At 39.2% G+C, this 20,331-nt stretch overlaps 1 protein-coding gene across 7 annotated transcripts in view; it reads left to right on the forward strand.

Annotated features, from left to right (window-relative positions):
* Positions 1–20,331, forward strand: part of LOC138152591 (ATP-binding cassette sub-family A member 10-like) — a 159,126-nt gene that overhangs the window by 26,570 nt on the left and 112,225 nt on the right. For 5 of the 7 annotated variants that reach the window (XM_069076546.1, XM_069076547.1, XM_069076543.1 and 2 more), the window contains 3 exons: positions 2,110–2,248; positions 3,705–3,890; positions 8,567–8,714. In XM_069076546.1, coding sequence (XP_068932647.1) covers positions 2,110–2,248; positions 3,705–3,890; positions 8,567–8,714 — 473 coding nt within the window. The remainder of the gene's footprint in view (positions 1–2,109; positions 2,249–3,704; positions 3,891–8,566; positions 8,715–20,331) is intronic. The other 2 variants (XM_069076545.1, XM_069076549.1) reach the window with 1 other exon arrangement.

A 20,331-nucleotide genomic window follows, 5' to 3' on the forward strand; every position in this document is an offset into this window, starting at 1 on the left:
ACCATGGCAGAACATCACCTTCGCTGTAATCTATAGTCTTAGAGAGTTGCCTGGGGTTAAGTGACTTCCTCAGGGTCACATAGCCATTAAGCCAAAGGGGCCCCTGAACTATCTTCCTGGCTCTGTGTTCAACTTTCTATCCACTAGGAAACATTGCTTCTCAGATCCTCTTGTATGCATAGTCAAGTATTCAAAAGTGGTGACCAATTTTTACTACAAAGTGAGAATGAATTGTTTTTGGAGTGGCATTATGAAAAAAGCCATAATGATTCAATGGCATATATTGATGCTTCAAGGACCTAACATAATCTGTCTAAAATGCTCTTCTATTGTCATATTCTGCCAAATGTAGTATGCACCATTTTGAGACATTTGAATACAGATATGGGAAAACTATGGGAAGATCTTGGTAAAGTGAAGAGAGAATTAGATTTTGGGTCAAAATAACTCAAAGGATCTAGGTTTGTGTCCCAAGCCTGTCAGTTACTTGGGATTTGGGTTAACTATAAGAAAAATGTTTCTACTGGTATATGACCTCAACAGGGTCCCTTCACCTCTCTGGAGCTCAGATTTCTTTTTTTTTTTAAAGCAATTGGGGTTAAGTAACTTGCTCAAGGTTACACGGCCAGGTGTTTCTGGGTAGATGCTAAGTGCCTGAGCCTGGATTCGATCCCAGGTCATCCTGACTCTGGGGCCGGTGCTCTTACTGTGCTACCTGGTCACCCCTAGAGCTCAGATTTCTTGACTGTCACATGAATTTCCTTATCAATTTGACTAACTAATAAGAATAAGCCAGAACAAATCAGAAACAGGTTTTGTTATACTTAGAACACAGCACGTCCCACCAGCAGTTATGATAAATGTGTCATTCACAGTTTAACAAGCAGTATCAATACATTATATAAAACAAAGAAAAGAAAAACAGCTATCCACTAAAACGCAGGGGCCATACAAAGAAACACAGTATACTTGTTAAAAGAAGACTTCTATCATTTACTATAGGAGTTATCTTCTTCGGATAACAAGTTATACTAAATTCAGGAAAACTGTTAGGTAAGACAAGAGAGGAGGATATTCTCAGTGGAATCTTCTACCTTTATCAGTTAAGCCTTTTTGTATAGATATGGGGAGAAAAGGAGACCCTGAAGAACATGAACTGCCACATCTGGCTTTTCCATTTATTAGGGGTCATATACAGAAAAATGGTTAACACAGAACAAAATGGAGTCAGTTATATTGGTCTTTAAATTCATTTTCAATAAATGTAAAATGAGGGGATTGGATTAGGACAGAGTTTCTTAATCTTTTTTGAGTCATGGACCCCTTTGGCAATCTGGCAAATCCTATGGACCATTTCTCAGACTAACTTTTTTTTAAAACAGAAAATTAAAACATCGATTTATGAAAGAAGTCACATATGTTTTTTAATTAATTTATTTATTTTTAGTTTACAACATTCAGTTCCACAATCCCGCAAGTTCCAAATTTTCTCCCCCTTCCTCTCCTTGCCCCCCTCACCCCATGGCAACATGTGATCAAATATAGGTTCTACAAATGCAAGAAGCCATATATGTTAAAATGCAGTTATTAAAATATTTCTTAAATTAAGAATCCAGGGTAAGAACTGCTGGCTTAGATGATCTCTAATGTCTCTTCCTGCTTTAAAGTGATGATCCCATACTTCTTTCCAGGTCTAAAATCCTATGATTCTGTGAAAAGCAGAATAGGTCCTTTTAGTATAGGTTAAAAAATTTGGATTGGTGCTTGCTTTGAAAAGAGAAAGCTCATGGGTTCTTTCATTGTCTCATATGAACAGTATGTGAACAGTTTTCATAGGAAGAAAGGAGATGTCCATATCCACAGAGGAATTAACAAAACAGGTTTAAGTCAAAAGAGTAGAGATTCTAGTTAGCCATAAGAAAAATGGTTTCTTCTACTAAGGGAAACTGTGGAGTCTGTTTCTGGCAATTTTCAAGGGAAAAATTATTTCTCTGTCCCTGAGAATAGATGGAGTTATTTGATAGAAAGAAAGGGACTGTGATGAAGATCTATGATTCTATGTTTCACTGGCATATGGAATTTTGGAATAATCCAATGTCTTTGTCTTAGGCTTTCCTGGGCTTTGCTGTATGCTGGCTACATCTTTATTATGGCCACATTTTTGGCACTTGTGACATCTACTCATCTTGTCGTCATGACTGGCTACTTTGTGTTATTCACCCTTTTTCTTTTATATGGTTTATCTATGGTAAGTTGCTGAATTATATATTACTTTCTGTACTTCAGAGTCCAGTATTTGATTGAATAATAACAACAATAACATAGATTGTTAATGAAGTCCCTTTTTTTTTCTACTTGACATGATTGTTATGAGGAAAATGATGTATCAACCTCAGATATAAGCTGCTTCAGTTCTCTGTCCATTAGTTTTTTTCCACATTCTTTTAAAAATTTAGTAACCAAAAAGGTACATAGTTCATTTGGAAGAGTATGACAATGGAAAATTATTTTAGACAAATTACCTGGGACTTTGTATCAATGTATTCATTATATTAGGTTGACATTAAAAAAAAAGCATATTGACTTTTTTCCACATTGTAAGTCTAACATGGCATGTATTATGCTTGTGGTTAAAAACTGATGACAATTTCTGAATAAAAGGACTGAATAAACTGTTACTTAGTGGACAGAGAGCGGGATTCAGAGCCAGGATATAAGAACCTAATACATGTTTGTAGCAACAGAGAGAGGCCCCCATATGTAGGGAGAGGACCAAAGTGCTGTGATGCCTACCTGTGGCAGGTTGTTATTGTATATCTCAAAGGGAGGCAGAATAGAAATCTCTAACCTTTTCTCCTCCACCCTTCTCCAGAGAGACTTTAATTCTGGCCAGGAAGGGGAAGTAGGAATTTGGGGTCAGAGGTCACAACTCTGATCTCAGAGAATGGGGATACAGGGCTAGTATTATATCTTCTGCTACCTTAAATGTTACTATTCCAGGGGATATGATCAGGTTCCATTTAACTTCTGATTACTTTGTCATTTTGGGGGAAAGGAAGACTACAAGTTCTATATCCAAGATCTGGCCTTTTTCCCACCAAATACTATCCCCACAATGAACACACATAGTCAGTGGTAAAGAAACATACGGATCCAAATTATAGCAAAACAGGAATCAAAAAAGGTATATGTAGGAGAATATATGCCAGACAACACAGAATGAAGGAGCTGTCCCACTAGGAGCAAGATAATTCTGTTTAACCCACAAAGAGGGTCCTGAATTTCACCCAAGGGGAAACTCCCCAAAGTCTTTAGAGTAGCAATCTGGATATAGGGACATGATGGAGACTGCTTGGTCCTCTTCCCAGAGATGTCTTCTTATGTCCTCCCAAAGTCTTTTTCTTGAGTAACCTGAAATGAGGTTGCCCTCTTCCATCTTGTTTTCTCTCTCCAAGCTGGGAACCAAAAGCACCTGAAACGAAACTTGAAGAGTCCCTAAGGGGAACTTCCCAAGAACTGGAACTCTCTTGACAACCCTATTCTGCTCCTGACTCTGGGCAGGCATTGATCTCCACCAATAAAGAGAGAGCCCCATTCCAATGAGACTTGGGATAGGGACTACATGTTAATTTTTTAATGCAAAGATCCTTATTACATTGTAATATCCAAAGACCAAATTGCCAAATAAGATTATTCTCTTTCAGATAGCTTTTGCTTTCCTTCTATGTGTATTGATAAAGAAACCTCTGTTAACTGGACTGACTGCCTTTCTCCTTACTGTGTTTTGGGGATGTTTGGGATTTGTTACATTGTACAAGCAACTTCCTGCCTCTGTGGAATGGATTTTATGTCTCCTCAGTCCCTTTGCCTTTAGTGCTGGAATGGTGCGGGTAAGTCTAATCTGAGCTATGAGATATCTTCATGCTAAAGGTTTTGATGCTTGACAATTTTCATCCTTAGCCTCCTAACTATTAACATTTTTTGACTTTGCTCAAATAGTAAGACCACTTAAGAAGGTTCATTATGCACACTAAACAGGACCTAGCTGTAGCCAAAGAAGTAGCTCTCAGACTATTTTCTTGTGGGATAGTATTTTTGCTGCAGAAATCAAGGCATGTGGAATGGTTAACTTGGCAATATTAAGGGAAAGCCAAGAGATTTTGCACATGTTCAGTTTCTCTGTAATATAAGCAGTAATTTTTGTTGAGTCCTTTAGGAGTTCAAGGTCTGATGTTTTGAGGTTAGTGCATATGTGTAATAGGCAAGGGTGTGTGTATGTGTGTGTCTGTGTGTCTGTGTGCATGTGTGTGCTACTGTACTTGCCAGACTATGCATTCTGATTAAATAAAATAAATACTAAACAAAATTATTTAAACCTTTACTTTTATGTGAGATGATATAATATTCAAAATTTTATGGTATACTTAGTAAAACTCATAGCACCTTTGTATACTGTGGGATACCCTTTGAGAACCACTTGTTCTCAAAGAATACTGGTCTACAATGTGCCTTGTATGTGCATACTTGATACAAATGTTTTATTGGTGGGATGGGGGGATGGAGGGTGGATGCAATGGAATGGGGCCTTTGTAGAGGAAATCTATGCCTCTTTATGTACCGTGCAATGAACATAGCCATTCCTTTCAGGAACTCTGTTTCCCATATATGTCCTAAATAGTCCAACCTAATGGCAGGGGGCTAAGACTTCTCTAACAAGAGAGTTGAAAAGGAAGGAATAAGCTTTTATTAAATACCTACTATTGGCAAGTTTTCTGTGCTAAGAGTTTTACAAATATTATCCCATTTGACCCTCACAACAACTTTGGGAGGTGAATGTTTTTATCATCCCCATTTTACAGCCGAGGCAACTGAGGCAGACAGAGGTGAAATGATTTACCCAGGGACAGATTTGAATTTGTTTTTTTGACTCAGATAACACTGCATGATCTAGTTGCCTCATAGTTAGATGAGAAATGCTGATGCAAGGACCAAAAGATGCTCTTAGTAATAAATACAATCATCTCTGTCTTGCTTCCTTGGCCTCTGCTAGTCTAGACAGCTAGAATATCACCTATTTGTCAATATTTAACCAACAGAGAGAGGTGTGATATGTTGTCGGACTACCAGGTGTCCCAGATCCCTATGAGTAGCCTACTCTCATCAACCCCCTACACCTATTGCCATTCTCACCACTTCTACTTTCTAATTTAGTATTTAGTTTGGCATTTTTAATTGGTTCTTTTTTTTAGCTTTTTAAATTGCATGCTCAATTAATTAATCTCCTCTTTCTCTATTTTATTCATGTAAGCATTTAGAGATATAAAACTTCCCCTAATAACTGCTTTTGCTGTATCCCTTAAGTTTTATGTTCCCTCTTTATTGTCATTCTCTTGGGTGAAGTTATTGATTATTTCTACGATTTGTTGTTTGACCCTCTCATCCTTTAAGATTAGATTAGTTTCCAATTAATTTTTGTCTGTCTTTTCATGACCCTTTACTACATATAATTTTATTGCATCATGATCTGAAAAGGATGCATTTAATATTTCTGTGTTTTTTGCATTGGATTGTGAGATTTTTATGCCATAGTACATAGTCAATTTTTGTGTATATGCCATGTACTACTGAGAAAAAAGTATATTCCTTCCTATCTCCTTTCAGTTTTCTCCAGAGGTCTACCATATCTAACTTTTCTAAAATTCTGTTCACCTCTTTAACTTCTTTCTTGTTTATTTTGTGGTTATATTTATCTAGTTCAGAGAGGGGGGAGGTTGAGGTCCCCCATTAGAATAGTTTTGCTGTTTATTTCTTCCAGTAACTCCCTTACATTTCTACTCTTTTGGCCAATGAAGGACTAATCTGGCTCTATGTTAAATGTAAGTCTATTAGTTCAGTTTATAACATACCCCTCAAATAACACACACACACACACACACACACACACACACACACAGGAAAATTAAAGAAAAAAAGTAAATCTCTTCCTAAATCCTTGAAGCCCCATCCCTGCCTTCCTTAGATCTGACAGTTTTCTGTCATTGGCTATGTGATTTTTTAACACATAATCTGGTATCAAAAGAAACAAGCGCACATAAAAGAAAAAGCTTCAAATAGCAGCTTTGGTTAATTTTTCCTTTCTCCCTTCTACTCCCAGCTGCTCTGAGGAGATTGGAAAGGAAATGGATGGTGAGAAGATTGAAAAAAAGGGCAAAAACCCAGCAGGAGTTTACTCAGCAGTGTTCTGAGGCAACAGGGGGGAAAGAAACTCTGGCCTGGAACTCTGTTAGTTCTCATCATGACAGTAGTGCTATTGATAGTGCCCCAGGTAGCTCTCAGTTTGCTCTGCCTGGCACAGTGCATCTGCTCCAGATGTTGAACACCTCTGTGTCCTCAGATCCTCTATTCCTCTGCCTCCTCCAGTTTATAGCAAGTCCATGAATAGCCTCACAAAGTGATCTCATTTCTGTTCCTGCTCTGCTTTCCTCTGCTTGCAATCCCTGGGATAATGAACCCCTGTCCTGCTCCTTACCACATGGTAGGAAAAACACAGGAGTCTGGTTGCAAGTTTCTCCTTATTAAAAAAAAAACTAAGCCCATGAAAAGCCTATGTGTGAGTCTCTCCAAAAGCAAAGGATATAGAAACCTGAGAATGTTTAGAAATGTGTGTCCAAAATGCGTTTCTGGGCTTACTTAGGTCTCTATGATCCCTTTACCATAGTTCCCCTGGGAGGTCTTAGAAAGCTTGACTATATTTGAATTCCTAAGGGATGATGTTGTGTCATTTGTGAGGGGCTGTCACAGTGAGGATATAGACAAAGAAAAAGAAAAGCAGAGCCATCAGTAGGGATAGTCAGTGGTCCCTAATCATGGAAGTCACCATGACCAGACTATAGAATTAACTAGACAAATAGGCCATTGATAAAACTGTGAGGGGGTGAGGAGCAGAGTTGTTAAGATGTTAGCTGTTTCCCCCAGTTTCCAGGTAAGACCCTGGATAAAGGAAAACTTCCTTTCCAAACTTTCCCCAGAAATGAGGAGATTAGGAGTGCAAATATTTGGGTAGTGTTTTTTGATAATGTTTCTAATGATTATTTGTTCCAGTTAAATGCTTTTATAACCCCTACCCTCAAATTCCCATGACTCTCCCAGTCAGCCTATAAGCTCCTTCCCTCTCTGCCTCTTTTCCTCTGAGCCTAGTGTTGGCCCCTTTAGGATAGTTGTAAGTTAAGTTAACTGCTACCCGCAGGAACTGCCTTAGTGCTTTTGGGAAAATTCAACCCTTGCTACTTTTCCTGAGATCATTTCCTGACTGTGACAGGCATACCTCAGAGAGTGGGATTTGGGATATGGGGGGCAATGCCCAGAGAGTAAGAGATCTACCTCCTCCCTTTTTATGTTTTGAATAGGTCAGAGTGAGTCAATCAAGATGAGTAGTCATAGATTGTGGTCTGTTTCCCTAATATTTCATATCTTTTCTTTATCCTCACTCCCAAAATGCCTGTCTTTGAAATTTCCATTTTACTGTTGGAGGCATCACTTTCTTTCTAGTCACTCAAAAAATAGGGTCACCACTAACTATAGCCACCACTACAACCTTGGAATTATTTTTGATCTTCACATATGCAATCAGTTACTAAATTTTAGTAACTGATTTAGTTTTTAACAACATCTCTTGAGTCCAACCACTTCTCTCTACTCACATAGACACGGTCCTAGTTCAGGATCTCTTCACCTGCCACCTGGATTATTACAATAACTTCCTAATTGTACTGTCTGCTTCAAGTCTGTCTCTACTTTAAACCACCTTCCACCGAACTGCTAAAATGATTTTCCTAAAGCTCAGGTTTGATCATGTCTCTTCTACACTCAATGAAATTCAGTAACTCCCTATTGACTTTGGTATCAAATATTATTTCATTGTTATCTCATCATTTCAAATATCTTATTTTGTGTATAAGTTTTAAAATGTATATTTATAGTCCAGTAGTATGTGCATATGTGATTTATTTTAAAAAACCAAATATAAATGTTGGGTGTAAACATTCAAAACTTTTTTTTTTGCCAATGAGATATGTGAAGAAAAAGTTTGGATACCACTGACATAGGGGTCCCCAGATTCACAATGGAATGGGGACTAAAACCATAACTGAGGTACACCTATGTAAAAGATACTCCATGTCGCCCCCAGGAATTTGTGAGCACTACAGAGTGATGGAGAATAAGCTACACTAAGAGATATAGCTAAGATGTTTCAAACTGAAATCTAATTGCATAGTCAAAAACTAAATCTGATAAATGCACAAGACTGATGATTCTGACATTTGCAGCAATCGCTGGAAAAGCCAGCAGTGGACTATCTATAAAGACTTTTCAGGAGTTTTTATTTTCCCCTTTGTCATTTATTTCTTTTGGAACACTTGACTCTTTCTGTGAATTAGGATTGCTAACAATGAAAAGTTCATTTTAACTGATCAATGAAATTGATTATAAAGTTGAATTATAATTCCTGTTATTGACAACTTTAATTCTGTTCTCTTTTAATTTTGTTTGTTTGTTTTGTTTTCAGATTGTCCTCCTGGATTATGATTTAAGAGGTGTTACCTTTCCTGATCCTTCAGGAGACTCATATCTAATCCTAGCAACATTTTCCATATTGCTTTTTGATATTTTTTTCTATTTGGCATTGACGTTGTATTTTGACAAAATCTTACCTAGTAAGTATGAATGTGGTTACAATTCAATTTAAATTTATTTCAAAATCTCACTTTCTTTCTTTCGAAGTGTTTTCTGAAAATTTGATGTTTCCACATATTAAGAAATATTTTCTACTGCAATGGGATGTTATCACAGATAGAATGATTTCTCAATTTAGAACAAGAAGGATCATCTTGGGGAAATTGCTAAATTCTTTTAATAATTCCAAGTGTCTCCTTGAAACAGAGGCCCATCTTTTTAACATCAGGATTCTACTGGTAGTGTAATAATAACAATGATTATAAATAATAAAAGCTAACAATCACTGTCCTATAATCATTTCTTTATAATTATTATCTCATCTGAGAATTATAACAGTTACTATAATTAATAGTGATACAAATGATATATAAACAGAATGTAATAAAATAAATATAAATAATTATTATAATTTTAATTATTTTTTGTAATGATATCATTTGATACAACAATCCTAGGAGGTAGATGCTATTATTATCCCAATTTTACAAAAAGGAAACTGAGGCAAACATAGAGTAAGTAAGTTGCTAAGGTTCACCTCTATAATAAAGAGTTTAAGGCCAGATTTGAACTTAGATCTTCTTTGCTCCAGGTCTAGCACTCTATCCACTGTATCCCCTGGTGGCTCAGTGGCTGAAAGTCATGTAGTGCTATTGTCTCTGAAGGATGAAAAATGAGCAACCTTTCGTTGTCTAGGTGGCACAGGGATTGAATGCCAGGTCTAAAGTCAGAAGACTTTATTCTTGAGTTCAGATCCAGCCTCAGAAACGTATTGGCTGTGTGACCTTGGGCAAGTCACTTAACCCTCTTTGCCTCAGTTCTTCAACTGTAAAATTAGCTGGAGAAGAAAATGGCAAACCACTCCAGTATATTTACCATGACCCACATGTGGTCATGGAGAGTTGGACACAACTGAAAAGTGACTGAAATAATTTAGAGGACAAAAGAGAGGTTCACAGCGGGTATAAACAGTCTGTGAAGCATTATAAACCAATTATATAGAAGTAGAGTAAAAGATGTTATCAAATAGTTGTATGAACAAAAACTAAGATGAACTGATTTCATGATGAAAGTGAGGGATAACTGATGGACAACATTGTCTGTGTCTTGAGAAATAGAGGAAATCCTCTAACATGTTGGATAGATCCCTTGTAGCAAACATATGGAAAGATAGGAGTCATAACAAAGTGGACTACGTTATATTATTACTGCAGTGAATACCCACATTGATGAGGTCATGGATCCATTTGAGGTAGGAGCCCAGGTTCTGTTGAGAGGCAGAGAAGAACCAGAGTGGCTGTGGCATGGGTTGGACCTGGAGGGAAAGTGACATGGTGCCCTGGTTCTAAAAAGATAAGGTGAGAGCTCACCTTTCAGAACCTAGATTATTTAAGTATCCATGACCTAGAAACCCAATTTAGGGTTCAATTAAGGGAAAGGGATTGTTTTGGCTCTATGCATATGGCTCAATTCAATTCAACTCAACAAGTAATTATTTAGGATCTACTATGGACTAAGTGCTGGAAATTAAAAAAAAAAAGATGAAAAGTAATTCCTTTCCTTAAAAATTTTATGTTCTCTAGGGCTGATGGAACTCAGATGTGAAAATACAAGATAATGTGTCCAGTCAATAAACATTTATTAAGAGTCTACTATAGACACTAGTGCTGAGCTCTGGGGATATAAATAAAGGCAAAAACAGCCCCTGTTCTCAAGGAGTTAACAGTGCAATGGGGGAAACAACATGCAAATGATTATGTGCCAATATTGGTTTATATGGGATACTGTTGGAGACGATCTCAGAGGGAAGGCACTAGAGTTAATAATTGGGAAAGGCTTCTTGTAGAAGGCAGAATTTTAACTGAGACTTGAAGCAAGCCAGAGGAGCCAGGAGGTGGATTGGGGGTGAGAGAGAATTTCAGCTACAAGGGAGAGATAATGAAAAGTCAGAATCTGAAGATGGATTGTCTTGTGGGAAAAACATCAAGGAAGTCAGTGTGGCTGTATCAGAGAGTCCACGGAGTAGTAAGGTGGAAGAAGAATGAAAAGGTAGGAAGGGGTAGAAAGAGTTTTCAGAATCAGAGTATTCTATATTTGATTCTGGAGGTAAAAGGGAACCTCTGGAGTTAAGGTGCAAGAGGAAGGCACAGCAAACTCGTCAGATTTTTGCTGTAGGAAGATCAGTTTGGCTGCTGAGTGAAGGAAGGAATAGAGTGGGAAGGAGCTGTGAAGAAGGGACATCAACCAGCATGTGATTGTAGTCCAGGTGTGAGGTGATGAGAACCTGCCCTGGGGTAATGACAGTGTCAGAGGAGAGAAGGGGAATATATGAGAGAACTGAAAGGACTTGGCAACTGACTGGTATTAGAGGGATCTGAGAGAATGAGAAGATATGAAGAGGGAGAGAGCAAAAACATCTAGGAGGATTAAGAAATGCTCCTTTTTTAAAAATGCTTTATTATCTTCTGATTTACACCATTCGTTTTTCACCAGATTTTGAGTTACAAAGTTTCTCCCCGTTTTTCCCCTACCCACCCCCCAAAATAGCAGTCCCACAGGATATCCCCTCCTCCAATCTGCTCTCTCCCATATTTTCTCCCATACCCCTTTTGACTTTTCCAGTGGATCTCTATGCCTCAGTGCCTGTATGTCTTATTTCCCAATTACATGTAAGATGGTATTAATAATAGTACACACACAAGGGGCGGCCAGGTGGCTCAGCGAGTTAAGAGCACCGGCTCCAGTGTCAGGATGACCTGGATCAAATCTGGGCTCAGATACTCAGCAACACACCCAGAAATAATAACTGGCCGTGTAACCTTGAGCAAGTTACTTAACCCCAATTGCTTTAAAAAAAATAATAGTACACACACACACACACATATTTGAATATTTGATTTTAAAATTTTCAATTCCAGATTCATTCCCTTCCTTCCTTGTCACCCACCCTAACTGGGAAGATGAGCAGTTCAGTATAGGTTGTACATGTGTGGCTAATGCAAAACAATAACATAGTAGATATATTGTAAAAGACTGACTATATTTCCTTCCCTCCTATCCCACCTCCCACTTGTTCTATTCTCTACTTTGATCCCATCCCTTTTCAAAAGTGGGCGCTTCCAACTTCCCTCCCCCCCAGCCTGCCCTCCCTTCCATCATCCCCCCTCTCATCCACTCCCTCCCCCCCCACTCTCTTGGAGGGTGAGCTACCCTATTTAGTGTGTATTTCACTCCCTCCTCATTTCAAATTAAATGGGAATAAGGTTGACCCATTCCCTTTTGCCTTCCTATTCTTCCCCTCCATTGTAACCATTTTCCCTTGCCTCTTCTGTATGAGATAGTTTACCCTAATCTGTCTCTCCCCATCTCCTCTCACCTCTTAATTTCACCTTTTAGGTATCATCCCTTCCTGTTAAATTGGTCCTGTGCCCTCTATCTATGTATACCTGTAAACATATATACACACATTCACATATGTATTAATATGCCCATATACCCTCATATTTAGACATATATATGTGTATATATATATATCTATATTTATTTCTAATCCCTTCAACTACTGAGAAAAGTTTCATAAGTTACAATTATTGTTTTTCTGTGTAGGAATATTAATAGTTGAACTTTGATAAGTTCCTTATGATTTCTTTTCCCTGTTTACGTTCTCATGCTTCTCTTGCTTCTTGTATCTGAATGTCAAATTTTCTATTCAACTCTGGTTTTTTTCAGCAAGAATGCTTGAAAGTCCTCTATTCCACTGAATGACCATATTTTCCCCTAAAACATGACACTCAGTTTTGCTGGGTAGGTGACTCTTGGTTTTAATCCCAGCTCTTTTGACCTCCGGAATATCATCTTCCAAGCCCTTTGATCCCTCAGTGTAGAAGCTGCCAGATACTGGGTTATCCTGATTGTGTTTCTACAATATTCAAATTGTTTCTTCCTGGCTGCTTGCAATATTCTCTCCTTAATCTGGGAATTCTGGAACCTGGCTATAATATTCTTAGGAGTTTTGTTTTGGGGATCATTTTCAGGAGGTGATCGGTGGATTCCTTCAACTTCTATTTTGCCCTCTGGTACTAAAACATCAGGGCAGTTTTCTTTGAGAACTTCCTGGAGGATGATTTCTAGGTTCTTACTTTGGTCATGGCTTTCAGCTAGTCCAATAATTTTTAAATTATCTCTCCTGCATCTATTTTCCAGGTCAGTGGTTTTTCCCATGAGATATTTCACATTGCCTTCTATTCTTTCATTTGTTTGGCTCTGTTTAACAGCATCTTGATTTCTCATAAAGTCATTAGCTTCCATTTGCTCCAATCTAATTCTGAAGCAATGATTCTCCTCAGTGAGCTTTTGAGATTCTTTTTCCATCTGGCAAATTCAACTTTTTAAGGCATTCTTCTCCTCATTGCCTTTTTGAGCCTCCTTTGCCATTTGAGTCAGTCTGTTTTTTACGGTATAATTTTCCTCATTCAGGCTGTTGACTCTCATTTCATAGTTTTCTTGCATTGTTCTCATTTCTCTTCCCAATTTTTCCTCCACTTCTCTTATCTGCTTCTTAAGGTCCCCTATGGCCTATAACCAGCTTGTATTTTCCTTTGAAGCTTTTGGTGCAGGAGTTCTGACTTCACTGTCTTCCTCCTGTTCCATGCTTTGCTCCTTTTTGTCTCCAAAATAGGAGTGTAATGTTGGAATCTTCTGTCTGCTTTGTTTCCTTTGCCTGCTCATTTTGCCACTCAATGAGTTGACTTTTGGGCTTTTTGCCACAGTAGGACTCTGCCACCAGACAGGGGAGCTTTTGTCCCAAACGCTGGGGTTTTCTCAGCTGCTAGAGGTATTAGATGGGTGCCCTCTCTGAGGTCTCCACACACTCTGGCAAGCTGGACACACACCCCAGGACCTCCACCCTAGACTGCAATCCAGATCCAAGCAGGTTAAAGCAAGAATGATTACCCCTCAGACTGGTGCTTGGTCCCCCTACACTCTGCAGGCCAGGAGCTGAAGCTGCCAAGTGGTGCTGGCTGGCTGTGCTGGTGTCTCAGTGGCTTCTTGCCCCGTGGGGTAAAAGCCATGCACTTCCACTTAATCGTCCCAAAGTCCAGACTGCACTGACCTCTCACTTTTTCCTTCACATCTCTGTGTTGATAAATCTGGAAACGGCCACAGCTGCTGCTGATCTGGAGTCCTTCTGGTGGGTGGCTGGTCAGGCCAGCCCTGGGGCTAAAGCCACTGCATGGGGCTGGGCTCAGCTCCCAGAGCGCTGTGCTGGCAGATTCCTGCTGGCCTGCCGGGCTGTCCTCAGCGGGAGGTTATCTTCTCTGTATCATTTTGTGGGTTCTGAAGCTCCAAAGTTTGTTTAGAGTCCCCTTTTTACATGGATTGGGGAAGGTGGAAGCCGGAGCCCCAGGAAGGTCGTGCTTTTACTCTGCCATCTTGGCTCCGCCCCCAAGAAATGCTTCTTAAAGAAAGTGGCACCTAGATTGAAGCTAGTTGGATCACCATGTGCTTCTTTTCCCCTAACTGTGGCTAAGGGACTCTGTCCTGGGCCCTCTTCTTTTGTCATTATCCTTTCTATGATCTTTTTAGCTTTTGTAGATTTAGTAATCATCTTTATGTAACTGGCTCCAAATCTCTACATTCAGTTCTAAATTTTCTGCTAAGCTCTATATCCTAATTATCAGCTGCTGTTAGATATCTCTGTCTGGATGTCTCATAGGCATTTTTTTTTCAAACAACTTATCCAAAGAAATCATTATCTTATTTTTAAAAATTAAAAATATTTTTATAATATTTTATTTTTTCCTTGATTACATGTAAAGGCAATTAACATTCATTTTTTAAAAATTGAGTTTTCTCCCTCCCTCCCTCATCTCCTCCTCCCTAAGACAGTAAGCAATTTGATATTGGTTGTATATGGGCAATCGTGGAAAACATATTTCTGTATTAGTCATGTTATAAAAGAAGAAACAAATCAAAAGAAAAAAATGAAAAAAAAATAAAGTGAAAAATAGTATGCTTTGATCTGCATTCAGACTCCATCAGTTCTTTCTCTAGATATGGATAGCTTTTATCATGAAGAGCCCTTTGGGATTGTCTTGGATATTAATATTCTTGAAGCAAAGTTCTGATCATATCACTCCTTTGCTCAAGAAGCTTTAGTGGCTCCCTATTGCCTCTCTCACTTACTAAAAATTCCATTTCATTATTTAAAGTATTTACAATAGTGTTCCAGTCTATCTTACAGAAGGATTCACATTACTGTCCATTAAAGACCTTGTGTTTCAGTCAGTCTGTCTTAAATGCTCTTCTCCTTTGATGACATCTCACCTATTACTTTGGTAAGGTCCACTTCCATGTGCAGAGTTCCATATCTCTTCACTTCCACTTCCTGTAATCTCTAGCTCTTTTCAAAGTTCAGTATAATAACTCTTTCATTGGAGAAGTATTTTCTGATTCTCCAGTTATTTGTGCTCCCTTTGCCTGAACTGACTTTGTTAAGTTTTAGTATTTATCTGTGTTCATGTCCTCTCTTCCAACTTTCCTAGTAGGATGTAAGTTCCCTTAAAGCAGGAGTTGTTTCTTTTTTGTCTTTGTCAGTGTTTTGTATATAGGAGGAACTTAATACATACTGGTTAAATTTAATTAAGGATAATGGAGACCTGGCTATATTTATAATTAGCAGAGAAGGGGTCAGTAGATAAGAAAAATTGACAGAAGAGTGAGAAAGAGGATGTTAAAAGAAGCAGACTCTTGGATTTAGGGAAGAATGAGATCAAGGATGGTGGACCTTGTAAGGAAGAGTCACAACTTTGTGAAGTTTTTTTTTGTGTGTGTGAAGGAGCAATGGTGGTGGTGTTGTGTGTGTTAAGGAGTTTTGAAGAATGCAGTAGGGGAGAATGGGAAAGTAACATAGATGGTGTCTGTTTTCTCAATAGAGTAGGAAGGAGGGAAGATCTTTCCTTGTGAGGGAGGAGGCAAAAAGTAGTGAAAGAGGTGTGAGAAGATTTGATAAAGTCATCACTATTTTAGTATTCCCTGCAATTAGGAAATAATAAGCTATGCTGCAGAGAGGGCACAATCAGGTTTACTTATAAGCCCAAGTCCCAGATGGATCTACATTCTCACAGATGTGGTATACCTGGCAGTGGTATAGATTGCAACCCTTCCATGCTGGACCATCCTATGTGATTCATACCCATTCCTCCTATAAGTCTGCTGCTGGGGACGTACCCAGAATGCTAAGAAAGTTTACTTTCTCTTGACATTGTGATGATAACAAAAAAGTTGTCCATAAGTTACTGCTTACTCTTCCCGTGTGACAAACTTATCTTCTTTTTCGTTTGTACATATATTTGATGACAGTCTTCATTCCAATTCTTCCTCCTAATTCCTTGTTTTTAATGTATTGCAGACACCTTGCACTCACTATGTACCTCTCTTCTGCCCTTCAGGTGATATTGAGTTTCAATTCTTTGGAATATTTCATGACTCACAACCATACAATAATATCTGTAAAATATTAGTATTTAAAATAAAGACCTTTGTTTCAGGGAGAGGTTTGGGGTCATTGAAATAACTTTGCAATTTCCCCAAAGCAATCCCCTAAACCATATGTCTAAGATTATTTACGTACATACATACATACTTACATACAAGCACACATACATACATGCAACCTTATTGACAAGTTCTGTGGATTATCAACTTAGCTACACGTCATAGTTAAAACAATAACTTTCTTCATATGTGTACTCTAACTTTTCACATGTGAATAGTTAGGCCAACTATCTTTTCAGGGGCTATGGATGATTTTCAGAAGAGTCTGGGACTCCAGTTTTCTTAGGAACTCTTAAATTTGCATGGAAAGACCATTTAAAGGAATGCTATTTTCTGACCAATGCTTAGAAAAAGGAAACCAAAATGAAGAAGTGAGCCAGGAACCTGAGGTCCACAAACTCCTCTCTCAGGCTACCTGGGCAAATTAGGCAGCTTGCAGTGTCAGCATTTTCTTCTTTTGGGAGTTTAGAGATGGGTAGGGAGTTCAGGGCTGAGGAGAAATGAGAATTTCTCTTTCCCTCTTGCTGCAATCTATATGGAAGTAGATACAGCATAGGAAACGGGTGAGACGTTTTATCATTCAATCTTATAGGCCATGGGAAAGTTGATTCTTCTGAGAAGAATCATTTGCCCCTCCTCACTCTCAATTGTCATACTTCTTGGAGACAGACCCAGGAATTCCTTCAGGGCTCATACCTACCAATGACAAAGGTATAAATAACTTGTCCATTTTAAAATTCTCTTTATTTTCTTTAATGAGGCAACTAGATAGTACAATGGATAGAGGGTCAGGTCTGGAAAGACCTGAATTAAAATATGACCTCCAGAACATACTATCTGTGTGACTTTGGGCAAGTCACTTCATCCTTATTTGTTTCAGTTTCCTCATCTGTAAAATGGGGATAATAGTAGTATCTTCTCAGGGATGTTGTGAGGATCAAATGACATAATAATTGTAAAGCACCTGGCAGAATAGTAGGCACTATATAAAGGTTAGTTTTTACTAATAGCTAAATTTTATTCATCTTCTAAAAATTTTTTTTTTGGAGGGGGAAAGCAGGACAATTGGGGTTAAGTGACTTGCTCAAGGTCATATAGCTGGTAAGTGTTAAGTGTTTGAGGTTGGATTTGAACTCAGGTCCTTCTGACTCCAGGACCGGTGCTCTGTTCACTGTGCCACGTAGCAATTGAGGTTAAGTGACTTGCCCAGGGTCACACAGCTAGTAAGTGTTGGTGGCTAGATTAGAACTCATGCCCTCCTGGCTCTAGAGTAGGTGCTCACTGCATCACCTAGCTGTTCTCATGCATCATTCTAATGCTGTAATTTTTAAAAAATATTTTCCTTCACACCTATTTATTTTATGCTTTCTGACAATTCAATACTCCAAACATTTAATAAATTACTAAATACTACTACAAAAAGGCAAAAATACCTACTCTATTTTTTAAGCTCCAATCTTAATGTTCATTCTATCATTTTATTTAGAATTTCTACCCTGTGCTTCCTCATAAATAGCTCCTACAGTGCTTTTATTTTAGAAATATATCTTTAAAAGTCTTTCAGTGGGAATGTTTTCCCCTCCTATCAATAGACTATTTTAAGGGAGTTAAATCAAGTCCTTCATTTTACAGATTAGGACCTGGAGACTCAGAAAGGTCGAGTGACTTCCCCTATTACTTGCAGAGCTGGTAAATAATAGTAAATAATAGGAAAAATATAGGAATAAGATAGACCCCAAAAGGTATCTCCTACATGGAAAATGGACCATATTATGCAGAATATATAGCATGTTATATATGTCTCTTTTTAACCAAAAACTTTAAAAGAGGGGGCCGGGTAGGTGGCACAGTGAATAGAGCCTGGAGTCAGGAGGACCTGAGTTCAAATCTGACCTCAGTCACTAAACACAAAAACTAGCCATGTGACCTTGGGCAAGTTATTTAACCCCAATTGCCCTCCAAAAAAAAGCAAAAAAAAAAAAAACCCCAACTTTAAAAGGAACATAAACATGGCAATTTTTTGCATTATCAAGAAAATGTGATTCATTTATAGTTGCCTAATGCCTCCATTAACAACTCTTCTGGGGGGCGGAGCCAAGATGGCGGAGTAGAAGCACGACCCTCCTGCGGCTCTGGCTTCCGCCCTCCCCAATCCATGTAAAAAGGGGACTCTAAACAAACTTTGGAGCTGCAGAACCCACAAAATGACACAGAGAAGCTAACCTCCCGCTGAGAACAGTCCGGCAGGCCCGCAAGAATTGGCCAGCGCAACGCTCTGGGAGCCGAGCCCAGCACAACGCTGAGGCTTTAGCCCTAGGGCGGGCCTCACCAGCCGCCACCAGAGGGACTCCAGATCAGCAGCAGCTGTACCCGTTTCCAGATTTATCAATACATAGATGTGAAGGACAAGGTGAGAGGCCAGTGCATTCTGGACTTTGGGACCCAGTAAGTGGGAGTGCGTGGCTTTTACCCCCGGGGGCGAGAAACCTCTGAGACGCTGGCACAGCCAGCCAGCGCCATGTGGCGGCTTCAGCTCCTGGCCTGCAGAGTGTAGGGGGACCAAGCACCAGTCTGAGGGGTAATCGCTCTTGCTTTAACCTGCTTGGATCTGGATTGCAGTCTAGGGTGGAGGTCCTGGGGTGTGTGTCCAGCTTGCCAGAGCGTGTGGAGACCTCAGAGAGGGCACCCATCTAATACCTCTGGCAGCTGAGAAAACCCCAGCGTTTGGGACAAAAGCTCCCCTGTCTGGTGGCAGAGTCCTACTGTAGCAAAAAGCCCAAAAGTCAAGTAATTGAGTGGCAAAATGAGCAGGCAAAGGAAACAAAGCCGACAGAAGATTCCAACATTACATTCCTATTTTGGGGATAAGAAGGAGCAAGGCATGGAACAGGAGGAAATCAGTGAAGTCAGAACTCCTGCACCAAAAGCTTCAAAGGAAAATACAAGCTGGTTACAGGCCATAGAGGACCTTAAGAAGCAGATAAGAGAAGTGGAGGAAAAATTGGGAAGAGAAATGAGAACAATGCAAGAAAATTATGAAATGAGAGTCAACAGCCTGACTGAAGAAAATAATACCTTAAAAAACAGACTGACTCAAATGGCAAAGGAGGCTCAAAAAGGCAATGAGGAGAAGAATGCCTTAAAAAGTCGAATTTGCCAGATGGAAAAAGAATCTCAAAAGCTCACTGAGGAGAATCATTGCTTCAGAATTAGATTGGAGCAAATGGAAGCTAATGACTTTATGAGAAATCAAGATGCTGTTAAACAGAGCCAAAAAAATGAAAGAATAGAAGGCAATGTGAAATATCTCATGGGAAAAACCACTGACCTGGAAAATAGATCCAGGAGAGATAATTTAAAAATTATTGGACTGCTTGAGAACCATGACCAAAGTAAGAGCCTGGAAAGCATCCTCCAGGAAGTTCTCAAAGAAAACTGCCCTGATGTTTTAGTACCAGAGGGCAAAATAGAGGTTGAAAGAATCCACTGATCACCTCCTGAAAAAGATCCCAAAAAGAAAACTCCTAGGAATATTATAGCCAGGTTCCAGAATTCCCAGATTAAGGAGAGAATATTACAAGCAGCCAGGAAGAAACAATTTGAATATTGTGGAAACACAATCAGGATAACCCAGGATCTGGCAGCTTCTACACTGAGGGATCGAAGGGCCTGGAATGTGATATTCCGGAGGTCAAAAGAGCTGGGATTAAAACCAAGAGTCACCTACCCAGCAAAACTGAGTATCCTGTTTCAGGGGAAAATATGGTCATTCAGTGGAATACAGGACTTTCAAGCATTCTTGCTGAAAAAACCAGAGTTGAATAGAAAATTTGACATTCAGATACAAGAAGCAAGAGAAGCATGAGAAGGTAAACAGTGAAAAGAAATCATAAGGAACTTATCAAAGTTGAACTACTGTTTTTTTTGGAGCAATCGGGGTTGAGTGGCTTGCTCGGGGTTGCACGGCCGGTTGTTGTTTCTGGGCGTGGTGCTGGGTGTCTGGGCCCGGATTTGATCCCGGTCATCCCGGCACTGGGGCCG

Source organism: Petaurus breviceps, unplaced genomic scaffold (genome assembly GCF_028583685.1).
Source record: "Petaurus breviceps papuanus isolate PSGF00001 unplaced genomic scaffold, PetGlider_PUasm1.0 90925, whole genome shotgun sequence".
Classification (NCBI taxonomy): Eukaryota; Metazoa; Chordata; class Mammalia; order Diprotodontia; family Petauridae; genus Petaurus; species Petaurus breviceps.